Here is a 21448-nt window from a genome sequence, read left to right on the forward strand (position 1 = left end):
CTTTTCTCCCCCTCCCTTTGCCTCAGCCCTCTTTCATCTTTCCATCACCACCTGGGTCCTACTGCTTGGCATCCAACCAACTAGATGTCGCCACGCTTGGCAGTGCTGTATTGGCATGTGTATAGTGTCTCAGATCCTGGCACTGCGGCAAACCCGAAGCCGCCAAATATGCTCACGACGCCACTTGGCGGCAGTGAGAGAGAGAGGGGGCCATGCACAATGGAGTGCCAGGCATTGGGTGGAGCTCTGTGCTGGGAAGTTGCACAAGAGGATGCCCTTAACAACTTGGCTGAGCCAGCACTTCCTAGACAACTCCAACTCTGCTGTCTCCCAACTGGACACTCACCTAGCTCCTGTCCTCACTGCTCTCAAGAAAAGGATTTAGATGGTACTATACTCTGTTTAAATGGCTATGCAAAGTGAAACTAGAGCACAGAGGAGCAAGGATGCCAGGCCAGTGAACTTTCTGGGCAGCAAGGACAGACAAAAATCCTAGGAGAGTGAAAAGAGAGCCTGGAGAAAAGCATGCCAGCTATATTGTCACCAAGATGGTACCAGAAGAGATTGGAAGGATGAAATGCGACTCAGTGTAGAACACTTGCCCAGCATGCATGAGACCCTCCCTGGGTTTGATCTCCAATACCACAAAAAAAAAAAAAAAAAAAAAAAAAAAAAGAAAGAAAGAAAGAAAGAAAAAGAAAATAAATACTCTTCAGGAGAGATTGGAGAGGACAAAGTAGGTAGGCCTTGCTGCTGTTGGGTAGTGGAGTGGGTTGCACCAATGTGTTGCCTAGTGCCGTATGATCAGTTGAGCTGTGGTTGAACCAAACCAGTTCTTTTTCCTTGGTTAAAATGTTCATATTTAAACTGGGTGTCATGGGATATGCCTATAATCCTTGTGACTGGGGGGAGGGGGCGGGCAAGGTGGGAGGATTGCAAGATTGAAGCTAGCCTCAGCAAGGCCTGTGAAGGCCCTGTACATCTTAGCAAGACCCTGTCTGGGGATGGAGCTCATTGGTTAAGCACCTCAGTTCAATCCCCAGGAGCCTGCCCCACAAAAAAGTTCATATTCAATAACTCTCCTAGAAAGATGGAGAGGTTCTTTAGACTTAGAGAGGAAGGCAGGTGTTAGGAAAACAAGGCCACCTGAGACTTGTTCTTCCAGAAGCATTGCAAGATTTTGTATTTAGGAATTTCTCAAAGGTACCCCAAATGAAATTGAATAAATTTTGTATCTTTGGAATGTACTCCTGAAAATCAACAACGAACCCTGGTAGAGGGTAAAGCCCCTGGAGAAGAACACCTAGCATCTCTGGTAACACATACCAGCCCCTACAAACCTTAATCTTGAGCCACCCTCTATAAGAATATCCAGTAGAAATGGCTTTCTTTGCTTCTTGGGTAGCTGGAGGTTGGCTATAGGTCAGTGACTTGGAAGATGTGATAGAAAATTTGCTTCTGGGTGACTTCAAGGAGGAGGGTGGATGGCTCTGGGAGATAAGATTGCCCAGAGGGAAATATAGTCATCTGTTACCCATGCATGCAGGCCTGGGCTGCTCAGGGCACAGGAGTTCTGATTTCAGCATCTCCAGAAGTGGATGAAAGCTTCATAAGAAGCAAGGTGATTTCCACAGAAGAGCAGAAAACAGGAGGTACTCAGCAAGGGGTGAGTGAACAATGTTTCTATCTTCTCCCCTGTTCAAGTGCAGCTATCATAAACAGAAAATACCATCAAACTTCTAGTCTATTGGAGGGTAAGAGGATGGGCGGGGATTGATGTCAGGGTAATTAAGAAGACAGGTCTGAGGTAGGGGAAAAAAGGAGGGGGTGTATTTCAGTGGTAGAGTACTTGCCTAGCATGTGTGAGGTCATGGGTTTCATCCTTAGCACAGGGTGCTGCTAGCCCCCTGTGTGGGAGATACTGGTATAGCAGGACTGGTGCTAGGTGCTAGGCACTGGGGCAACAGATATACATTGAGCTGGACTCTAGTCCAGAGAACATAGATCACTTCAGCAGGAGTTTCTGGTTCAATCACCCAAGGTGTGGTCCAGGAATGTACATTTTAAACACACTCAGGTGATGATGATATAGATGGATGAATTTTGAAAAACACTGTATTAAGAGATGGCAGTCACTTTATAGGACAGTTGATCTAGTCTGGGTTCCCTTGCCTTTGTGTTTCTCTTCTTCCTCAGCCATATTTGTGTCTTTACGCTGTCATGGTCCATATATATATATACATATATGTGTTGTGGGATGTATGAATGTATGTGTTGGGTGAGGGCAGTAGGCAGAAAAGGGGGGATTGTGAAGTTTAATCAGGGGCATAACTTATTCAAACTTATTCATTGGCATTAGTATAGCAGAAGAATCCCTTTGAAAACACTTTCAAATTCACTCTTCTCTTTACCCCCAGAAGCTGATTGACTGGCTCCCCAGGTGTTTCTGAAATCTTATCACTGAGAACCACTAGTTTAAGAGCATTGCCACAAGATAGTTCATGGTTCAATGAGATTTGTATGGATTTTGTATGTGATTTGTATGGTATAGGTCCTAATCCCACATCTGGATCCTGGTTAGTAAAGTAGGGTAGGCAGAGTACAGGGCCAAGCCTACTGCTAACACCTTTCAAATTGCAGATGCTGTTGCTGCTTGAGCATTTGGTGGAGATACCCAGACGTGAGCATAATCTGGGCATTCTTAAGTCCAACTGAGAAGACAAGGTAATATGGGAGAGGGGAGGATTGTAGATGTGGAACAATGCTGAGCCCCTGCTAATTATTCATTTGAGAATTTTAGTCATTGTTTAGTCATTGTAATAAGAATGTGATATAGCTGGGTCAGCTTGTGTTGCCTTTCCCCCTTTCCTTGGATAGGTTCAGTTTCTTTCTGTCACCTATAAACACTCATCCTACTTCCACTAGCTTCTAGCCAGGAATTTCTCTGTGGCTGGGGAACTGCAAGAAACACCAGGCTCAAACTGCAAATAGGGAATGACATTTATTCCATGTCTGTGCTTTGTATGGAAGGCTGGCTGGGTCCTCTATGTCAGGGAGAGTCACTGGGTGGTCATGCAATTGAGTCATCTAGTTTTTTTGCCCAGTGTTACATTCTTTCTGTAGTCTCTCAGGCAGGGCTTTTCCTCAGTGCTACTTCCTATCTTTCCTCAAACTTTATAGGCTGTGATCTAGGTCTTTTACAAATGTTCTCTTTTTGAATTTTATTTTGTCTGATCTTTTCATGTTATATTCAAACTGTAATCCTGTGGACCTGGTGCTGGGTCTTCTGTTTTTCTTGTAGCAAGCACTTCTTATTGGAACATTTCTTCCTAATTCAGTCCTCTAGACATGACACCCACATGCCTATAAATTTCTGACTAATTTTTGAGAGAAGTACCTCCCTATTATGGGGCTTTTTCAGTTTTCCCTCTTTCAGGATGATATAAGTGTTTTCCCAAAACCTTTTTCCTACCTGGGTGTGGTGGTGTACACCTATAATCCCAGTGACTTGAAAGGCTAAGGCAGGATCACAAGTTGGAGGCTAGTTTGGGCACTTAGTGAGACCCTGTCTCAAAATTAAGAATAAAAAGGTACCAGGGGTTTAGCATGAATGGTAGAGTGTCCCTGGCTTCAATCTCCAGTACCACAAAACAAAAATAAAAACCCCAAAAGTTTACTCTTTTTTTTTTTTTTTTCTGGTACCAGGGATTGAATTATTCAGGGGCAGTCAACCACTGAGCTATATCCCCAGCCCTTTTTTGTATTTTACTTACAGACATGGTCTCACTGAGTTGCTTAGTGCCTCACTGTTGCTGACAATCTTCCTGCCTCAACTTCCTGAGCTGCTGGTATTACAGGTTGTGAAACACCGCACCTGGCTTAAAGTTACTCTTGATTTTCCCCTTAGCTCTCCCTTCTCTAGAGTTCAGTTATTTAAGGTCCTTTCCCATGGGTTAAAGTTCAACATTTGGTCTCTTCCTGCTAATGGTTACATTTTCCTCTTTCTTTTCATAAGGTTTCCCTACCTACTTTTGTGTGAGGAAAATTAGCATATATTGAAGAGTGTTTACACTTACAGGAGTGTGGTTATGATCTGGAGGCATGTTCCTTGTGCCTATGCATATTCCCAGGGTACGATCTTTCTTGCATTCGTACGTATCCCCATAGATATCTTGGCTGGGGTTTGCTTCTCTTTTGGAGGCTGGACTTACTTGTTTTAGCAGTGCCATTATATACAGAGAGATCTCTGTTTCAGGTGTGTGAATATTTTGTGTGCATGTGTGTAGTACTGGGGATTGAACCCAGTAGTGTTCTGCCTCTAAGCTACATCCCCAGCCTTTTTAAAAATTTTACTTTGAAACAGGGTTTCACTAAGTTGCCATGTTGGCCTCAAACTTGTGATCTCCTGCCTCCATAGTAGCTGGAACTAGAGGCATGTATCATCATGCCTGGCTCAGATGTGGAACTGTATAGGGATGAATGATTGGATGAGTGAACATCTTAAAATAGATGAAGGTGGTGGAGATTTGGGGAATCAATGATCTATTGTATAAGCCTTGAAAGTGGATAAGGAATAAATAGAAGGGGGTGCTATTACTCCAGGAAAAATTTGCTTTCTTGGTTTGTATATATGCTTCTGTAAGTACACTCCAGGGCTAGCGGGGGTAGGTAAGAACAGTTTTCTTTTTGCAGTCCTGTTGTATATTTGGCCACTAGTGCTTCATATGTTTTTTTATATTCTTTCAGAAAACTTTGGTTTTTGTTCCTAGTTGACAAGTGGGCACCTTAAGCCATCTTCATATAGATTCTGGTTTAGAGCAAGGACAGCCAAGATCATTTATAGGTCCTTTCACCTCCTGCCTCCTAGTAATGATCCTGGTAGTAAGAAAAGACCTGAATTTGGGTACTTCCTTAGGACCTGTATATGTTAGAAACTCCAAGCTGTGGAAGACCAGTCTTGATCCATCCATTCAGGCTTAACTTTATGGATTGCTGGGGTGATGCTATAGAATAGTTGTTGCTGTGTCAGATGTTTTAAGTTGAGTTTGTCACTCCACAGGATCCTGGTGACTTAATGGTCACTTCTAGTATTCTGCATAGGACTTGGCCTTCTGTCTACCAGAATGGCCACCATTCATTTCTCTCTGGAGCAGAAGGGCTTCTACTAAGAATATCAGGTCTGAGACAGGGGCTGGGGAGGAATGCTTCCAGCCACTGGAAATGTCAAATATGTACCCTCAAGAAGCATGTTGATTGATGTGTCAGTAGAGTTAGCCAGACTATTTTGCCCCATAAATTCCAGGGTTCCAGGTAAGTACAGCTGCTCAGTCAGTTCCTGTTATCACTGTGAAGGACCTGAATGTCTCCCAGCCTGGGGTTGGTTGGGTTTCAGGGGTGTTTGGTGTTGGAGGGCAAGAAGGGAAATTTATGGCTACATCAAGTCTTAGTGAAAACATTCATAGTTCAAACTAAAGCCAACCTTTCCCAGCTGTAGGTCCCTAAAATGCATGACACCATACCTTGAATTCCATGTCAGGTGTTTGCTAAGGTTTTCTTTTAAAATGTTTCATTTTCTCATTTTTTTGGTCATTGTTTTCAGATTTTATATACAAGTCACATTCCCAGAAAGCACAGAGTGAAAAAGCTTCTTTTCTCATACACATGCTGCTAAGAAAATAGTTTTATACACAGAATTTCAACAGGAGAAAAAGATAGGGAGAGAGGGGTGTGAGAGGGATGTTGAAAAGAAGGAAAGGAAGGGTTGAAGCAAGCGCTAGACTTCAGTGGGTTAGTTGTTCTTCCCTTCTAGTGCCTACATTTATGACTGACATTTTTGGTATCATCTGAATAACTAGTTCAGCCAATTGTAGCTTACCTGTGATTGGCTGAAGTTGGAGTTCTGAATTTTAAAACTGAATGGGACAGGATGTGAAATTCACAGAATACATGGGGACTAAGGACTAAGCTGGATTTTCTCTTCCTCACTCCCCTCCCATGTTTTCTGCACTGCTACTACTACTGCTTCAGTATAAACATGTTCAGAGAGCACAGTGTTTGAGAGACTGAAAAACTAAGTCCCGGAACTGGCTGACTTGTGAATATTAAATGGATAACGGTGGTGGAAGCAGTGTGAGGGAAGAGATCTTGGGGATAAGGGAGCAGGAGACATATCTGGAGGACATGGGAAATTTTGCAGGCTTTTCTTGCTAAAATAAAACATTTCATTTTCTACCCTGTGCCACTTTAGCTGGGTTTTGGGGTTGTCAGAATTACCCCCTGGTGGTTACAGAGGAAATGAGGTTGGGGTGAGGAAGCTACTCTTCTGTTGTTTCTAGTACCATCAACTAACATCAGCTCTAGATCTTGAGATCTAGATCACAGATCTTGATTTCTTTGGAATTGTCTCCAGCAGCTGTTGCTTAATGGAGGAGGTGTGCCCTTCTAGGTCAGATACAGCAGGAGCAAGGGCAGAGGATAAAGGGGAGGAAGGAACATGGGGAACAAAGAACCATGCAGAGGCAAAGGAGGTTCAAGAAATGCCTAAAAATGTGATGGCACCACAAAAGGAAGGAAACTATGTTTATGGAAAAAAGGAAATGAGAGGAAATGGAGGTAAGTGAAAGGGATTCATACCTCGATTTCAGAAACCAAACTGCCCCATCTACCCCTATTTTCCTGGGACTGCCAGGATAACTTCTGGCAATATTGACTTTCTGACAGCTAAAAATGAGGATATTACCTGTTCTGACAAATACTCAGTTCAGGGCACAGGGACATGTCTCCTCAGGGTCCAGGCCCTTTCCCCATTACCAGACCTCCCTCTGCACCTGGGCACTCACTGTAAGGGGAAGGCTGCACTGCTTCCAGTCCTGTGAGGATTGCCAGCCCCCAGAAAGGAATTAAAGCCATCTGGTCTTCCAGAGATGAGGTGGTCTAAAGAAACCCTTATGGGGGAGGGGGACACAAACAGGAAAAAAAACACTTGTTTGATGGGAGAGTTTTCTTTTTTTTTTTCTCTGTATTTTCCAAGTTTGTTTTTCTTTAGTTCATTCCACTGGTCTCTCCATCTCTCTTTTGTGTGCAAGTGCATGCACTCTCGCTCTCGTTTTTTGGTTGTGTGTGTTTCAGTTTTTAAAAGAACTTTGGATTTGCCGTTGGTGGGCAGCGCCGGTCCCTGGAGGCTGGACCACCCCATGGCAGGGCTAGGACAAGGGGCAGGTCCACGGCTGCTGAGAGGATCTCTGTGTTTAAAGCCTTTGAGAATAAGTTACTGCAGTTCCCAGGGTGTGGGGTGGGGGTTGGCAGAGGGGTTCCTGTCGGCGGCTTCCCCTAGAGTCCAGGCCGCAGTAGACCCCATCAGGTGAGGAGAGAGTTTTGAGGGATGGGTTTGGGGAGAGTGAACTGGAAGCACTTCTCCCCCTGCCAACCTCCAGTTTGGTTTAGAGTTTTGTGGGCTCCCTGCCCATCCCAGGCTCCGACTTTGGGAGCCAATTGGGTTTTTGGAAAGAGTTTGAGAACGGTATGTCGCTCTAGACAAGGAGGGTAGGAAGAAGGGGGGGTGGCAGTTTATTTTCCATCCCCCTTCTTTGTCTTGGGTTTTCTTTTTCCTTCTTTCTTCTTCTTCGTCTCTCTTTTTTTTTTTTTTTCCTTTTTTGGTGTTTTCTCAGTTAGTGGAATATTATGGGATAGTGTGTGTTTATAGAAGTGGGAGGGGGGCTGGGAATTCATTGGGGAAATTGAAGGTGGAACCAAGAGAAGGTTTATGTATGATACACAGACAGGTATGAATAATCAAGATGCCAAGGGGTATGTGTGTGTCTGTCTATGAAAACATATGGGCAAGGGCTACATCTGCCAGAAGCTGAGAAAGAGGATCAAAGTGTGTCTGTGGGTGAGGGAGGAGGCAGGACTCTGCTGGAGGTGGGGTGTGTGAAGCCCACTGAGGGTGGGAATTGAAAGATCCCCATGAGGTGGGCAGAGCCAAAGGTTGGGGTGAGGGATTTGAGTTCCCACCGAACACCCCTTGGGGTAGAAGAGGGAGACCTCTCCCCATCTTGGTTAATCTGTTTATAAAGCTAGAAGTGTAGAGGTAGTAGTAGTTTTTGGGTTGGAGTCCGTGTGAGGTAATCTTGCTTCCTCTTTGGCAAAAGCCACAGCAGCTGGGGCAGCAGTGGCGGCGTTGGTGACTGTGATGGGTGGGCCCCCTGGGGGTGGGGCCGCCTTGCGCCTGTGGGCCGAGGAGCGCAGGTGGGAGGCCAGGGCTTCACGCCCACTCAGCAGCACCTCACAAGCCAGGCAGTGGTAGGTGCAGATGGGCACTCGCAGTGGGGGGGGCATGGGACCCCCAGAACCCCGTCCAAAGAAGCAGAAGGATCTCTGGTGGGCAGTAGCTGGGGCCTCCCCTTCAAATGCCATCTTGCATTGGCGGCACAGGTAGCGATGAGTCACATCCACAGTGGAGATGCCAGTACTGCCTGTCAGCAGCTCATCAGCCTCCCCAGCTTCCCCCTCCCCAGGAGCAGGCAATTCAGGAGGCTTTGGAGGTGCTGTGGCTGTGGGCTCAGGGGGCTGGGGTGGTGGCTGGAGGAGGGCATTAGGGAGCAGCCCAATGAGGGTCTGAGGTATCACAGGGTTCATGGGAAATAGCCCCTTCTTCATGCCATAGAGCTGTTGAAAGTAGGCCCCCTGTAACTGGGGGCCAAAGACAGCTGGCGGTGATGTCCCTGCTGTGGGGGGTAATGGGAAGGGCAGGAATTGGCCCCCCAACAGGGCTGGGACAGTGGCCTTCAATGCTTTGAGGTTCTTGAGGGCATCAGTGGAGGGGTTGGTAGGGGCCACAACTGGCTTTCGCTCACCAGAGACCTTGTCCCCGGAGGGCTCGGTAAGTGGGCCCGGGACAGAGTCCGTGGTGCTTGCTGTGGAGGTGTCAGTTTGGTCGGGCATAGATCTCTGAGGTAAGGGGCGTCCGGGGCCAGCAGTCTGGACCACTGTGGTAGCAGGCAGGACTGAAGTGGCAAGGCCAAGGAGGCCTGAGGAGGCTGCAGGGCCTAGGAAGATAAAAAGAGGGATGAAGGGTTCATCACCTCTGCCCCCATTGACCTCTCTTCTCTCAACCATGTCCTTCTATACTCACATTCCCACCACCCAGCTCCAGTCCCCCTTCCCTCCTTTCTCCTAATAGCTGGAAGCAAAGGAGGACCATAGGGAAAGACTGGACCTGGGAAAAGTAAAAAAGGTAATGGAAGGGCATGGCATTAAAGGGAGATGTTCTCAGAAGTCCAACTCCTCCCAGCCTTCCCACTCACCTGAGCTGAAAGGAGCTAAGCTGCTGAGTGGTGGCTGGGCCAGAGCTGGGCTGGACAAGAGCACTGGGGCCAGGCGAGGCAGGGCTGGGGCAGCTCCAATGGGCACTGAAGCAGGTGTGGTGACAGGTGGGGCCTTGGGAGTTGGGGGGACCTCAGGTGCTGGGGCCAAGTCGTAGCACTTGCTTTCATTCTTCAGCTGGGCTCGGACTGCCTCTTTGAGTTTGGCCAGGTGCTGGCGGGAAAAAAGATGGCCTCGGCAGGAAACATAGAAATCATACTTGACATCACAGTAAGGGCAGTCGGTGCGCTGGGCTGCCAAGGGGCCCTCGCTGTTGCCCCCACTACTCCCCACAACCACCCCCTGCAATTTGGCCTTCTTTTCCTTGGCTCGAGCATTCTGGAACCAGACCTGAATGACTCTCTTGGGCAGCCCAATCTCTTCCCCTAGCACCTCACACTCCTGCATGGTTGGGGTGCGGTAGGCTTCATAGCAAGCTTTCATGATCTTCAGCTGCAGGCTGCTCATCTGGGTCCTGTAGCGCCGCTGCCCCATTCCATCTGGAATCCCACTCCCACCTCCCAGCCCCCCACTGGTCCCTCCACTGGGGGACTCTGGTTCAGCTAAGCTGGAAGCAGATGAATCACTTAGGTCTCCTGCAGATGGACTGCAAGCCTCACTTTCTGGAGAAGCTTTAGATGGTTCCTCTGGTATCTCATCTTCACTTGGTGGAGGGGGTAGTGGGAGAGGTAACGGTGGTTCTGTTGATGTGATGGCCTCTTTCCCAGGTGGCAGGAAAGGCAGAGGTCCTGCAGTAGGGGTGACTGTAGGATAGGGAAAAGCGGGTGCTTCCCTCTTTGAGGCTTCTCTCCCAGTCCCATCATCCATCTTGCCCAATAGGAGGTTAAATTTGGGGAAAGGTGCAGGGGTGGGTGTGACAGTGGGTTTGCCTGCTGGACTAGGCACCCCTCCAGGAGTGCTTCGAAACTGGCCTTTTCTCTCCCGGGCCCTGGTATTCTGGAACCAGACTTGTACCACTCTCTTTTTGAGCCCCACCTCTTCAGAGATGCAGTCAAGCATCTTGCGTGTTGGATTGGAGTCCTGCATGTACCACCGATACAGGATCTCCAGCTGCTCAGGCAGGATGGTAGTACGCAGGCGCTTGTCCCTGGGGGGATCACCCTCCCCTCCACCCCCTACTTCACTGCCTGTGGGGGACAGGCTGCCCTCTTCATGCTTCCGTTTGAGGGGTGGGCCTGGCACTGGTGGGGTCCCTGCCACCAGAGGGTTTCGCTCCCCAAACACTAGCAAGGGTAGATCTAGGAGCTGAGGGGGAGCACTGGGTTGCACAGATGGCAGGATATGTAGTCGGCGGTGACTTGTCAGGAGGTCCTGGCTGGGGAAAGTGATGCCACACTGGTCACAGCTGTGAGCTGGGGAAGGTGAGGGAGGAGCCTTCCCTTCTGGCTCTTTGCCTCCTGGCTTTGTTGCCTCTGCCTGGCTCAGCTCCTCCATTTCTGGAGGTTCCGGTGATGGACCCACAGGCCCTGCTGGGGGCTCCAGACTCTGCTCCTCTTCTACTTCTTCCTCTTCTAACTCTTCCTCCTCTTCCCCCCTCTCTGCCTCTTCTTCCTCCTCTTCAGGGGTCTGGTCGTCATAGCATTTCTTGAGGTGCCGCACCAACTCAAAAACACAGGAAAAAGTGGTGTGGCAGCGCCTGCAGCCAGAAGCTCCCCCTGTGCCTCCTCCCGTGGGCACAGGCCCACCCTCGCAGGCATTTTTGCGTGCTTTTTGACGGGCATTCTGGAACCACACTACCACCACACGGCTAGCTAGACCCAAGAGACTTGCGAGCCGCTCCACCTCTCCATCCTTGGGGTAGGCACTGGTCTCAAAGAAAGACTGCAGGGCCTGGGTCTGGAACTCCGTGAACTTGGTTCTGGAAAAGCGGCGGCCTGGAGGAACTAGGGGAGGAAGATTCCCTCTGGAGCTTTCTTCCTCCTCTAGGGGCCAGCGTCCTCCTGGCCGGCTTCGTTCTTCAGGAGCACGGGACCCTCCTGCTTCAGGCTCTGGGACCAGGAAAGGTGGGCCCAGTTGGGGAGCAGGTGGCTCTAGAGTCCCATCAGGAGGCTTGGGAGGCTCCACAGGGGGTGGGTAAAGGCTATCATAGCTCTTTCGAAACTGAGCTGCATACCGGCTCAGAGCCTCAAAAGGCAGAAAGCGGCGATGGACATGCTCCTCATGTGTCTTGAGGATGAGCATATTGGAGAAGAGCTTTCCACAAGCTCCACAGGCCAGCTTGTCTCCACCCGCTAGGGCCTCTGGGGGAGGAGGCGTTGGGGGAGGGGGTACAGCCTGCTTTCCTTCATTGTACTGAATCACCAGCTCAAAGCCAAAGTTTTCTAGAAGGGCTTTGGCTGCAGTACGGGCAGCCTCATTGGGTGATGGGTGGGGTGGTGAGGAGGGCCCTGCCTCACTCCCCTCCTCTGCCAGGGGGGGCCGCTCCCATTCCTGCTCAGCTAGCTCAGCCTTGGGGGGTGGGGGTGGAGGAGGTGGAGTGGTAGCTGGCAGGGAAAGCATAGGTGCAGGCCCAGCCAGTGCCAGCTTGGGTCCCACTTTGAGGTCGTGGAGGTAGAAGGGCAGGAGCAGCTGCTGCTGTTGGAGTTTAAGCAGTGATTCGGGCACTAGAGGGAAGTGGGGTAGGACTGGTGGAGTGAAGAGAGGGGCTGGAAATCGGTGCAGGTCCAAGGGAGGGGGAGGTGGGGTTAGGAAGGGCAGTCCAGATATGAAACCACTGGGGTCAGGCCCCTTCTTTTCGGTGCCCACCTCCCCCTCTGTCTCTCCTTCCTTGGGCTCTTCTTGACTACGCTCTGGCCCCTCAGTCTTGGCATCAGTCTTGGCCCCCCGTGAGCGAGTCTGATGCAGAACTGATCGCATGTGGATCTCCAGGGTGGAGCTCTGGTTGTAGGAAACTCGGCAGACTGTGCATTTAAAGGGCTTGTCTATGGTGGCAGCAGTGGTGGGTGGGGCACCAGCTTCTCCCCGACTAGGGCCAGAGGGGTCAATGGCCGCCTTCTTCATCTTATGAAGATGGGAGACAGAATTATAGTGAACCAAGAGGATATTCTTCTGGGTAAAGGACTCTTTACACACAGTACACTTATAGGGCCGGGCAGGATCAAGAAACTTGTCAAGGGCAAAGTTGGTGGTCTTCCGATAGGTCAGAGGGTGGCGAGAGTCAGCTGGGGCTAGCTCTGCAGAGCGGGGCTCCCCCACAGTCCCCTCTTCCTCCTCAGCCATTGTGGATGGAGGAGCCACTTCTTCAGCTTGGGTATCAGGCCGAAGGACAGGAGATGGGGCTGAAGAAGAGGGATGATCGGGGCTTCCCGAGGGCTTGTCTGGGACCTCAACCTGGGTCTGGGGAGGCTCAGGAAGAGGATCTGGGCTGGCTTCTGGGGTCAAGTTAGGGCCTTCTACAAGAAAGAAAACAGGATATGGTGAAAAAAGGCTACTTTGGTCATCCCTCCATCCCACCTCCCAGATCCAAGGTGACAGACCTGGCCTCAGTCATCTAGGACCTTCCTGGTGCATGAAGACCAGGTCCCCTTTTCTGTCAATTGGAGATGTGCTGCTGTCCCTTTCCTTACCTGCTGCCTGGTCTCTGCTGGGTGTGGGCTCTGGCCCAGGAGTGGGGGGTGCTGGGTCGTCCTCCAGAGGGCTTAGTATGGGCCCAGGCAGCACTTTGGTCATAAAGGTCATCTCTACAGTTGTGGCCTATAATGTGAGAAATCTGAGTAGCTTCATCACCATAACCTACCACCCCCTATACTACTCCAGAACCCTCTATACTGTATCTATACCTGAACTGTGCCAAGCTCTGGATAAAATGTCCACCTAATTTCTGCCTTTTCCACAGATGAGGGTGTGGACTCCTGCCTCTCTTCTCTGGTTATCTCCTTCCCCAGGCTGAAAATCATTTTTTCTTGAAGCCACTTGGCCCTTGCAAGTCAGTGCCTGCTGTCACATAACTGTTCTCAGGTCTTAATGGAAGTGAGGGAAAAGCTGTTTTCTCATGCAGAAGCAGAGGCAGCTAGATAAGCTCAATGCTGAGCATCCCCCAACTCCAGAATCCCCCTTAAAACCTATGAAATGCTACTTTCTTCAATACCAACACATAGGCTTGCCTGAATACGCCTGCCTCTTCCTCTCCTCCTGAACAGCCCTGATAGGCTCTACTACACCACCTTCACCCAGCCCATCCATACTCACCACAAGAAGCAGCTTTTCCACACACTCAGGCACCACATTGTGAAGGTGGCTGAGGTGGAAGTGCAAGGCAGGCCGGCCTACCAGCTGCTCCTGGCACAGTGGGCACCTGTATTTAGGCTGCACTGCATGCTGAGAGAGAGTATGAGCCTTGACCTGGTCAGACTCTGGGCTCAGGAAGCTGCAGTATGGACAGCAGTATACCTGGAGAGCACAGATGGGCAGAAGAGGAGGTGTCAGGCAAGGGGGAATTCACCATGACATAGTGCTTCAGGTTTTTCAATGTAGCACTGCCCCCAACTCCTTACGTAGCCGGGTAGGAAGGCATAGCAGCCACCCAGCCTCTGCTGAAAGTCCTGAAAGCTGTCTCCTCCCTTGTCTCCCTGGGCCTAACCAAGGCTCCTGTCTTGCCTTCCTTTTTCCTCTGGCCCTTTCCCACCATTCTGGCTTCTATCGTTATTTTAATATATATATTTTTTTAATTTGTGTGTTTGTGTGTGTTTGTGTCTTTCCCTTACTTTGAAGCCCTATTACAATTCTTCAGCTTATAGATAGCCCTGTACCTGCCTCTACCTTGGACTTAAGTTTTCTCTCACACATCCATCTTGTTTCTTCTCTGTGAGATGCCTCCATTTCTTCTGGGTACTTTCAGGACCCAGGGGTCCCTTGTTCCTTCCTGCTTTGCCTCTCCATATTCCCTGACTTTCTCCTGTAGAGGGGCCCTACCTGTCTGCTAGGAAGCAGCTTTCCCTCTCTTGCTCAGCAGGCCACCCACACAGGCACCTTTCTTAAGATAAACAAACACCACAGCTCCCCTAGTGGCCCAGGAAAATTCTGGCCTGGCCTTGTCAGCTCCACACCTCAGAGGGTGGAGCCCTGAGAGGCTGATGTCGCCTGACTGCCTGAACATCCTGCATTTTGCATGCCACCTCAGATCAGGCTTGTCTCTGGCTCACTTACTTTCCTGTCATCTGTCATTGGTCTAGGCCTGCGTGTCAGGAAGGGGTGGTTACAAAGGAAGGGGATCCATGTGCTCATCTAAGTGCACCTGCTAGCTCTGCAAGTGGGAACAGGAGTTGGGAAGAGGAGGAACTGAGGACCCAGGCATCTGCATGCTTCCCTCCAATTTGGAAATGGCAGGGTGCAGGTTGGCTTCCCGAGACCAGAAGCTGGGAATCCCCTCAGAATCAACATTTACAGGCCAAGAGCTCAACTACTCCTGGGTCTTGCCTAAGCCCAAATCCTGGGAATTTATAGTTCTGTGGGACTTGCTATGAGGTTGAATCACTTGGCTGGTGCCTGTACCATCAAGGGAGTGCCAGGACAGTTCTGTCTGGGCTCAGGGATTCTTTTCTATGCAGCATGAATATCGATGTCTAGTTCCTTCTGCAGCAGGTCTTTTATTTTTGCCTCTCTCTCTTCCATCTACTTTCAATTTTTTCTACCCTCAATTTTGTTCCTCTCTTCACTTTTCCCTCAAATTCCTGTTGTCCCTTCCTATCATCTCCTACCCCCTGTTTCATCCCTTGGGACCAGCTCTGCCTGGCATGAGCTGAACATATGAATTCCTGGCTGGAATTTCTCACATGTTGTATTCTGAATGAAATTAGTGATAAGCATGATAAAAGCCTTTAGAATATGAGTAGATCTCAGTAAAGCTAGACCCCCTCGCCCTCCACTTGTCCTAGTTACCCCAGTTCTGACCGTGGTCTGGTTGGCACTGTCTCTGGAAGGCCCAGTCCTATTCTCTGCCTCTTCAGAAGCTGAGGATGAAAAGAAAAGAGATTAAGCCCTTCCTCTTCCTTTCACAGATCCCCCCAGCCCTTAAGATGATTTATAGCAAAGAGCTTTCAGGGTAGGGGGTAGACTCTAGAGAAAGGGAGAAAGGGCAAGAGTAGCCAGTAGCCAGGTGAGGCCTTCTGGGACCAATTCCAGGTTAGCACAATGGTCAGGTTTGTGTCTTCAGAAAGGGTGGAAGCACCTACACCTCTATGGCTCAGTCTCCCTTCCCTCTGATGAGCACTTTCTTTGATCAGTTTTGCTCCTTAATGCAGGAGACCTTGCTGGATGCTTGAATTTCTATAAGGTCCCATGAGCATCTCAGGATGTATGAGGATGGGGTAAGGGAAGGAAAGTGGATCAGAGGAGTAACTCACCCAACTGCTCTGTCTTGTTCTGGGCATCTTTCTCAGGAGTAGGTGGTTCAGCTAAGGAGGTGACAGGAGCCTTCCCTGTGTAAGATAGGGAGAGTCAGCTTAAACAAGTGAAGCATTAGGGAAGGGAAGGCAGAGGAAGCAGGATAAGCAGCCACTCAAGGAAGAAGAAAAGGATGATGAATCTACCAAAAAGAAACACTCATACAGAGGGCCAAGGGAAAAATTACAGAGTCAGAACTAGTAGGGCCTAAGAAATCATCTTGTGTGAGTCCAGCCCGCTGTGCTTTTATAGAAACAAGCCCAACAGTAGGCAACAGAAACTGGACTAAACTTGGCTCCACACCTTGACTGACCCTGGAAGCAGGGAGCCCCAAGACTGTAATGGGAGGGGAACTCAAAAAGGAAGCTGAGGTTGAATGGCAGCAGTGGCTATGGTGAGCTGGAGGCCGCAGGTCTAGCTGGGAGAGGAGATTACCACTCAAGTAAGAATTGACAGATGTGTAGGAATTTATTTTCGGTGGCAGCCTAATTAAAGTGTTAAAAGTTCCTTAACTCCATTCAGCCCTGCGCCAGGATCGTTAGCTATTGATCTGGGCCCCTCCAGCACTTAACTCCAGCCAGCATATTGGCAATTCAATTAGCACCAGTCAATGCTGCCTGTTCCTGGTTCCTTCTGCCCGTGCCCTCACCCTCGCCCACCACTGGCCTCTCCAAATCCCAGAAACCCATGCCCACCTCTGACAGCTCCTCCAGGCTCATCTCCTGTACCCTCTGGATCAATGGCACCTGGCTGGTGGTTACCAGCCTCTGCTGGTACCACCTCAGCTGCCTAAGGGGGACTCTAAGCCCGGCCTTAGAGTTGAAGACTTCCTAGGAAACAGGAAGAGTCTAGGAAGCTTGTCAGGCCCTCTTCCCATCCCTGCTGCCTTTGGACCATGCCTACAGCTCCCATCTCTTTCCAAATCTTGGCCCAGCACAAATCAGGTTCTATCCTTTTCTTTTTTCTATCTTTTGTTTCCCTCTTGACCAGCTCCAGTCTGCCGCCTCTTATACTCAGTGGTGCTAGGATGCTAGTCACTGCTCAGAATCACGGGGTGATTCCTCCTCACCTCCCTTCCTATTCTTTTCTCTACCCAGCAAAGTCCCTGTCCTTCTCTGCTCTCCTGCAACAGCCTGTCTTTCCTTCTCATTGCTGGGCAGCCCCATGTTCCTGAAGCCCACATCACCTATTTTCATCCTCTCATAGCTCCTTTCTACTTCTACTGGTGGCCCACAGACCCATTATGTGTCTGTCAGGTCCCTATACCCTGATGCCCTCCAGTCCCCACTTTCTCACCAGGAGTTTGGAGTGGCCCATGGCTGAAGCTCAGGATGCTTTGAAGACCTGAGAGTCCTTCCTCTGCTGTCGGGCCACTCTGTAGCAGCTGTAGACGCCTCTGGGCCTGGGCATCACGGTGGGCAGGGGCACGCAGGTGTTGCAGCACAGCCAAGCGGGAGGGTGTCTCCCAGGCACAGAGCAGGCAGCGGTAAAGCCCTGGCTCTGTGCCCACCTCTGCTCCCTCCATTTCTAGCAGAAACTAGAAACATGGGAAGATGCTGGCATAGGCCCAGAAGGGACACCTCCAGACCTCAGGGGACTTGTTTGCCTCCCCTAATGGAGCCTGACTAGCAGGACCTCCCCACCCCATTCAACCTTCTATCCTCTGGACCCTTTTTCCTTTTTATGGCCACCTGAATACTACTGTTTTTTTCTCCAGGTTTCTTTTTCTTTCTCCTACCAATCCTGGACTCCTTCCTAGTATGTGAATGGAAACTTATTCCATCCTCTTGAATTTCTGGTGATGTGAAGGACTGAGCTAACATGGATCCCTCCCTCCAGTCCCAGATATCAGAAGAGCTGAATAAAGTCTATTTCACTTCATCATGATCCACTACTCTTTGGTGTCTTTCTTCAGGTCTGCCCAAACGGTTTATAACTCTGGTGCATACTTCTTCATTTTTGTCACCCTGAGTTTTTCCATCACTTTCCTACTCTGCATGTCTCCCCTCCACCCCCACCCTTTTTCCCTTATCTTTCCTGCCTCCTCCTGCCCGAGCCTCACCTTATAGATCTGGCTGTTCTCTTCATGGGCTGACCCCCGGGCATGCAGCTGCATCTTCTCCTTGCTGTTGGACTCAAAGTCACAGATGTTGCAGCGCAAGTGCAGTGGGGAGACAGACCCGTAAGGGGTCCCATCCCCCAGGGGGACTGGGGAAGGGGTGCCCATGGCCCCGCCCCCCTCCCGAAGGTGGGCTGCCAGCTGGTACTTCTGAGCATGTTTGTCAGTCTTGAGGTGGAGCTGGAAGTTGGCCTTGAGCTGGGTGCCATAGCAGCAGAGCTTGCAGCGGTGGGTGTCACCAGCCACCTCCTTCCATTCAGCTTCTGGGAGGCTCCGGCCTACACTGCAGTGGTAGAGCAGCAGCTCCAGGCTGTCTGTGCTAAAGGCCTGGCACACTAGGCAGCGGAACACCTTTGGGGACGGGCTATCATCTGGGGGTGGTGAGGTGGGTAGGCCGTCTGACGAGGAGCCCAGGAGCTGACTTGGAGGCAGATGGGTCTCTGGGGAAAGGTTGCCAGGGGCTAGAAGACAGAGATAAGATTAGTACCCAAGGAAGAGATGGTGCAGGTTCAGTTTGCTAGGCAGGGAGGCCAATTAATGAGTAGGAGAGTGCTCAGAGGGAGTTGTGGTTACCTAAGTGCCTTGGAAGAAAGCAGAGAATAATTTGGCTTGGGTAGGGGTGAACAGTAGAGTTCAGGGAGCTTACCAGGTGTTGGGAACTTGCGGGCAGGTGCTCCAAGGTGGTGGAAACCATTGAGAAGTAGCTGGGCTTCCAAGGGCTTGTCTGGCCTCAGCCCAGGGCCAGGCATGGAAGTCTGAGGCTGCCCTAGGACCTGGGGCCCAAAGTACTGGAAGAGTTCAGGGGGGTTGTTGGGGGCAGCTCCTGGTGGGGGAGGAGGTCCAGGCCCTACCAGCCCAGGTGGCAGGCCCAGCGGCAGTCCCTGGTGCAGCATTAATACATTCTGCATGTGCTTCTCAGAGGTCATATGGATGCGTAGGTTGCGGGAGATGTTTGTCTCATAGCTGCACACCTTGCACTGCCAGGACGATTTGGTCTTGGGCTCTTTGTCACCCGTGGAGGGTGGGAGTGATGCCTCTGGGGGACTTCCCTGTCCTCCCGGCCCTGCCTGGAAGCCTTGCAGGTTGGCGAGGTGCTTGTCAGACTGCATGTGGATGCTGAGGTTGCCTTTGGTGGTGGTAGAGTAATTGCAGACATCACAGCGATAGGGCTTATAGCCGCAGTTGTAGCTCTCTCCACGAGCAAGGCGGGGGTGGGCTCCCCCGGCGCTGCAATAGCTACAGTGACTGTTGCTCTCAGGGTGCTTTTCCCTCATGTGCACATCCAGAGTCTGCTGGTACTTGTAGTGCCAGTTGCACTTGGGACACTTGAGTGTCTTGCAGGAGTTGCGTGAATGTAGCAAGGACATGTGGCTGGATAGGCTGAGGCCCTGGAAGGCTGCAGGGGCTGGGGTGTAGTCATCAGCCAGGCGGTAGGGCTGGGGTAGGTCGTTGGGGTCTTCAGGGGAGCCCACTGGAGCAGGAAGAGTTGCCCCCTCCTTGGAGGTGGGTGAGCTTTGGTTGAGTGGGGGACAGAGCCCTACATCTTCTTCTTGCCCCTCAGGGAACCAATCTGGCCCTGCCTCGCCTGCTGCTACTGGCGATTCTTTGGCTTGGGTTGGGCTGGGGTCCCAGGTGGTTAGGGTTGCAGGTGGGGAGGGTGGGCTGAGAGCCATGACTTCTTCAGCAGGGAGGACAAGGCCCTGGACTTCTGCCTCAGGAGGGCCATCCTTGGTCTGGGCTACATTCTCCTCCATGTTTGCTGTGCTACTGTTGTCAAGGGGCTTTTCAAGAGAGGGGCAAGTGAGGGATTTTGGTTCCAGAAAGCTTATGAGGGCCATGCAGCCTTCTTCCCCCTCCTGGAGCACAGCTGGGCTACACAGCAGGCCCTGGTGTTGGGCAAGAGTTAGCTTCACCCCATGAGACTGTGTATGCCCCATAAAGGCCTGGGGCCTGCTGAAACCCAGGCGGCACAGAAGGCAGAGCCAGAAAAATGCCCTGTGGTCTTCCCCTTTGCTCCCTATGGGGCCATCTTTGGGATCTCCGGGTGGGTTTGGAGCCAGCTGGTAGCTCCAGAAGGCTCCATCCCTTCCCTCACAGGCAGCCGGAGATGGCGCTGAGGTATCATGGGACAGAATTTGGTCAGAAGAGCTAAAGCCTTGGATTGGGTCAAAGCCATGTTGAATGTGAAGGGCAGTAAGATGTGCAGGGGGTGGACTGGCAAGGAGGGGCAGGCTGGGCTCTTTCTTGATGCCTGCCTCACCCCAGGGGAAGCCCTTTGGTAACAGGAATTCACTGCTGCCTGCCAGGGATAGCGTGGCTACTAGGTAGGCCTCGCCACCAGCTGTGAAGAATAAGTGGTTTTTCAGGTCCATGGGAGGGAGCCCTTCCTCCTCCTGCTCCTTGTCTTTACCCACCCCCACATCCTTTGGTGGGAAGTGACCATAGCCAGGCTCTTCTTGGGGCTCCTTTGGTGGGACAAGGCCACAGCCTGACTCCAGAGGCTGTCCCCCTGGCTCTGAGGGCCTCATGCTCTCAGAGGTGGAGGGGGCAGCAGGGGGATCTTTGGTGACAGGATCAGAGGGGGTGCTGGAGGAGGAGGTGTCCGGAGGTGGGGACAGGGCATTGTGCCCAGGGGAGGGGGTGGTGCCAGTGGTAGAGGCTGAATTAAGGGTGGCCATGGTAGACGGAGACGTGCTGGGGGTTCATTTCAGCGTGCCAGCCAGTACCCTGCAGGAAACATGGAGAGACAGAGCTGTGAGGCCACAGGGACCCCAGCCAGGCTAAATCTCTGGATACTTTAGCCTCATCCTCTTCCGTAAACACCAGACTCAGACACCTGCCTGCCAACTTTGAAGCTTTACTCAGTGTCTAACAGACTTTGAAATTAACATGTCCAAAGTCAGAATTCATTATTTCTCCCTCAACCTGTTCCTCTTGCCTATCTCAAAATGGTACCTTTTATCTAGTTGCTTAGACTAACAGCATAAAGTTTTTTTCTTTTTTTCTCTCTTGCCTGTCCCTGTGTCCATTTCTATAGCAACCTCTAGAATGTGTCAAACCCTACACTGATCATCTTTGCTACTAGCACCTAGCCTGGTCCAGGCCATTATCCTTTCTGAACTAAAGCAACAGACACATCCACATTAACCTCCCATTTCTACTACTGCCCCTTCCCATCTAGTCTTCCTCCACCCAGCAGCCAGAATGATCTTTTATTTAATTCTCAATTATGAAAAGTGCCAAACATTTATAGTACACCAGATTATATGAAACAGCCCTTTTTTTTTTTTTAAACCCATCATTCAACTTCATCAACCATCCACTCATGACCTGCCTACTTTCTTTGTGTCCCCATCCACTTGCCCACCTTTTCATGTATCATTTTATTTTTATTTTTAGGTTGAGACAGGGTCTTGCTGAATTGCTGAGCCTGGCTTTAAACTTGTGATCCTCCTGCTTCAGCTTCCCAAACTGCTAAGATTACAGGTGTGTGCCAATCATGCCAGCTCATAATTCATAATTGTCTTCTAACATGTAAATTATACTATATTCTTAAATGCTTAG

At 50.5% G+C, this 21448-nt stretch overlaps 1 protein-coding gene across 1 annotated transcript; it reads right to left on the bottom strand.

The window, feature by feature from the left end:
- Positions 1-7028: 7028 nt before the first annotated feature.
- On the bottom strand, positions 7029-20562 carry Zfhx2 (zinc finger homeobox 2). The gene is made up of 9 exons (XM_076848173.2): positions 18531-20562; positions 17828-18345; positions 17062-17302; positions 15726-15800; positions 15274-15332; positions 13573-13773; positions 12951-13077; positions 9306-12776; positions 7029-9047 (listed from the first exon to the last, which is right to left on the bottom strand). The coding sequence occupies exons 1-9, from the start codon at positions 20560-20562 to the stop codon at positions 8068-8070; spliced, it is 7704 nt and encodes a 2567-aa protein (XP_076704288.2). The 3' UTR covers positions 7029-8067.
- Positions 20563-21448: the final 886 nt, after the last annotated feature.

This window comes from Callospermophilus lateralis, chromosome 3 (assembly GCF_048772815.1).
Source record: "Callospermophilus lateralis isolate mCalLat2 chromosome 3, mCalLat2.hap1, whole genome shotgun sequence".
Taxonomy (NCBI): Eukaryota; Metazoa; Chordata; class Mammalia; order Rodentia; family Sciuridae; genus Callospermophilus; species Callospermophilus lateralis.

Bases quoted from the DNA above. Each gene is read 5' to 3' on its own strand.
- Zfhx2 (XM_076848173.2), bottom strand. From the start codon at position 20,562: ATGGCCACCCTTAATTCAGCCTCTACCACTGGCACCACCCCCTCCCCT. The intron at 15,801-17,061 runs GTGAGAAAGTGG...TATCTTACACAG, and splicing joins TGGGCCACTCCAAACTCCTG to GGAAGGCTCCTGTCACCTCC. The intron at 9,048-9,305 runs GTGAGTGGGAAG...TTATCTTCCTAG, and splicing joins CTTAGCTCCTTTCAGCTCAG to GCCCTGCAGCCTCCTCAGGC.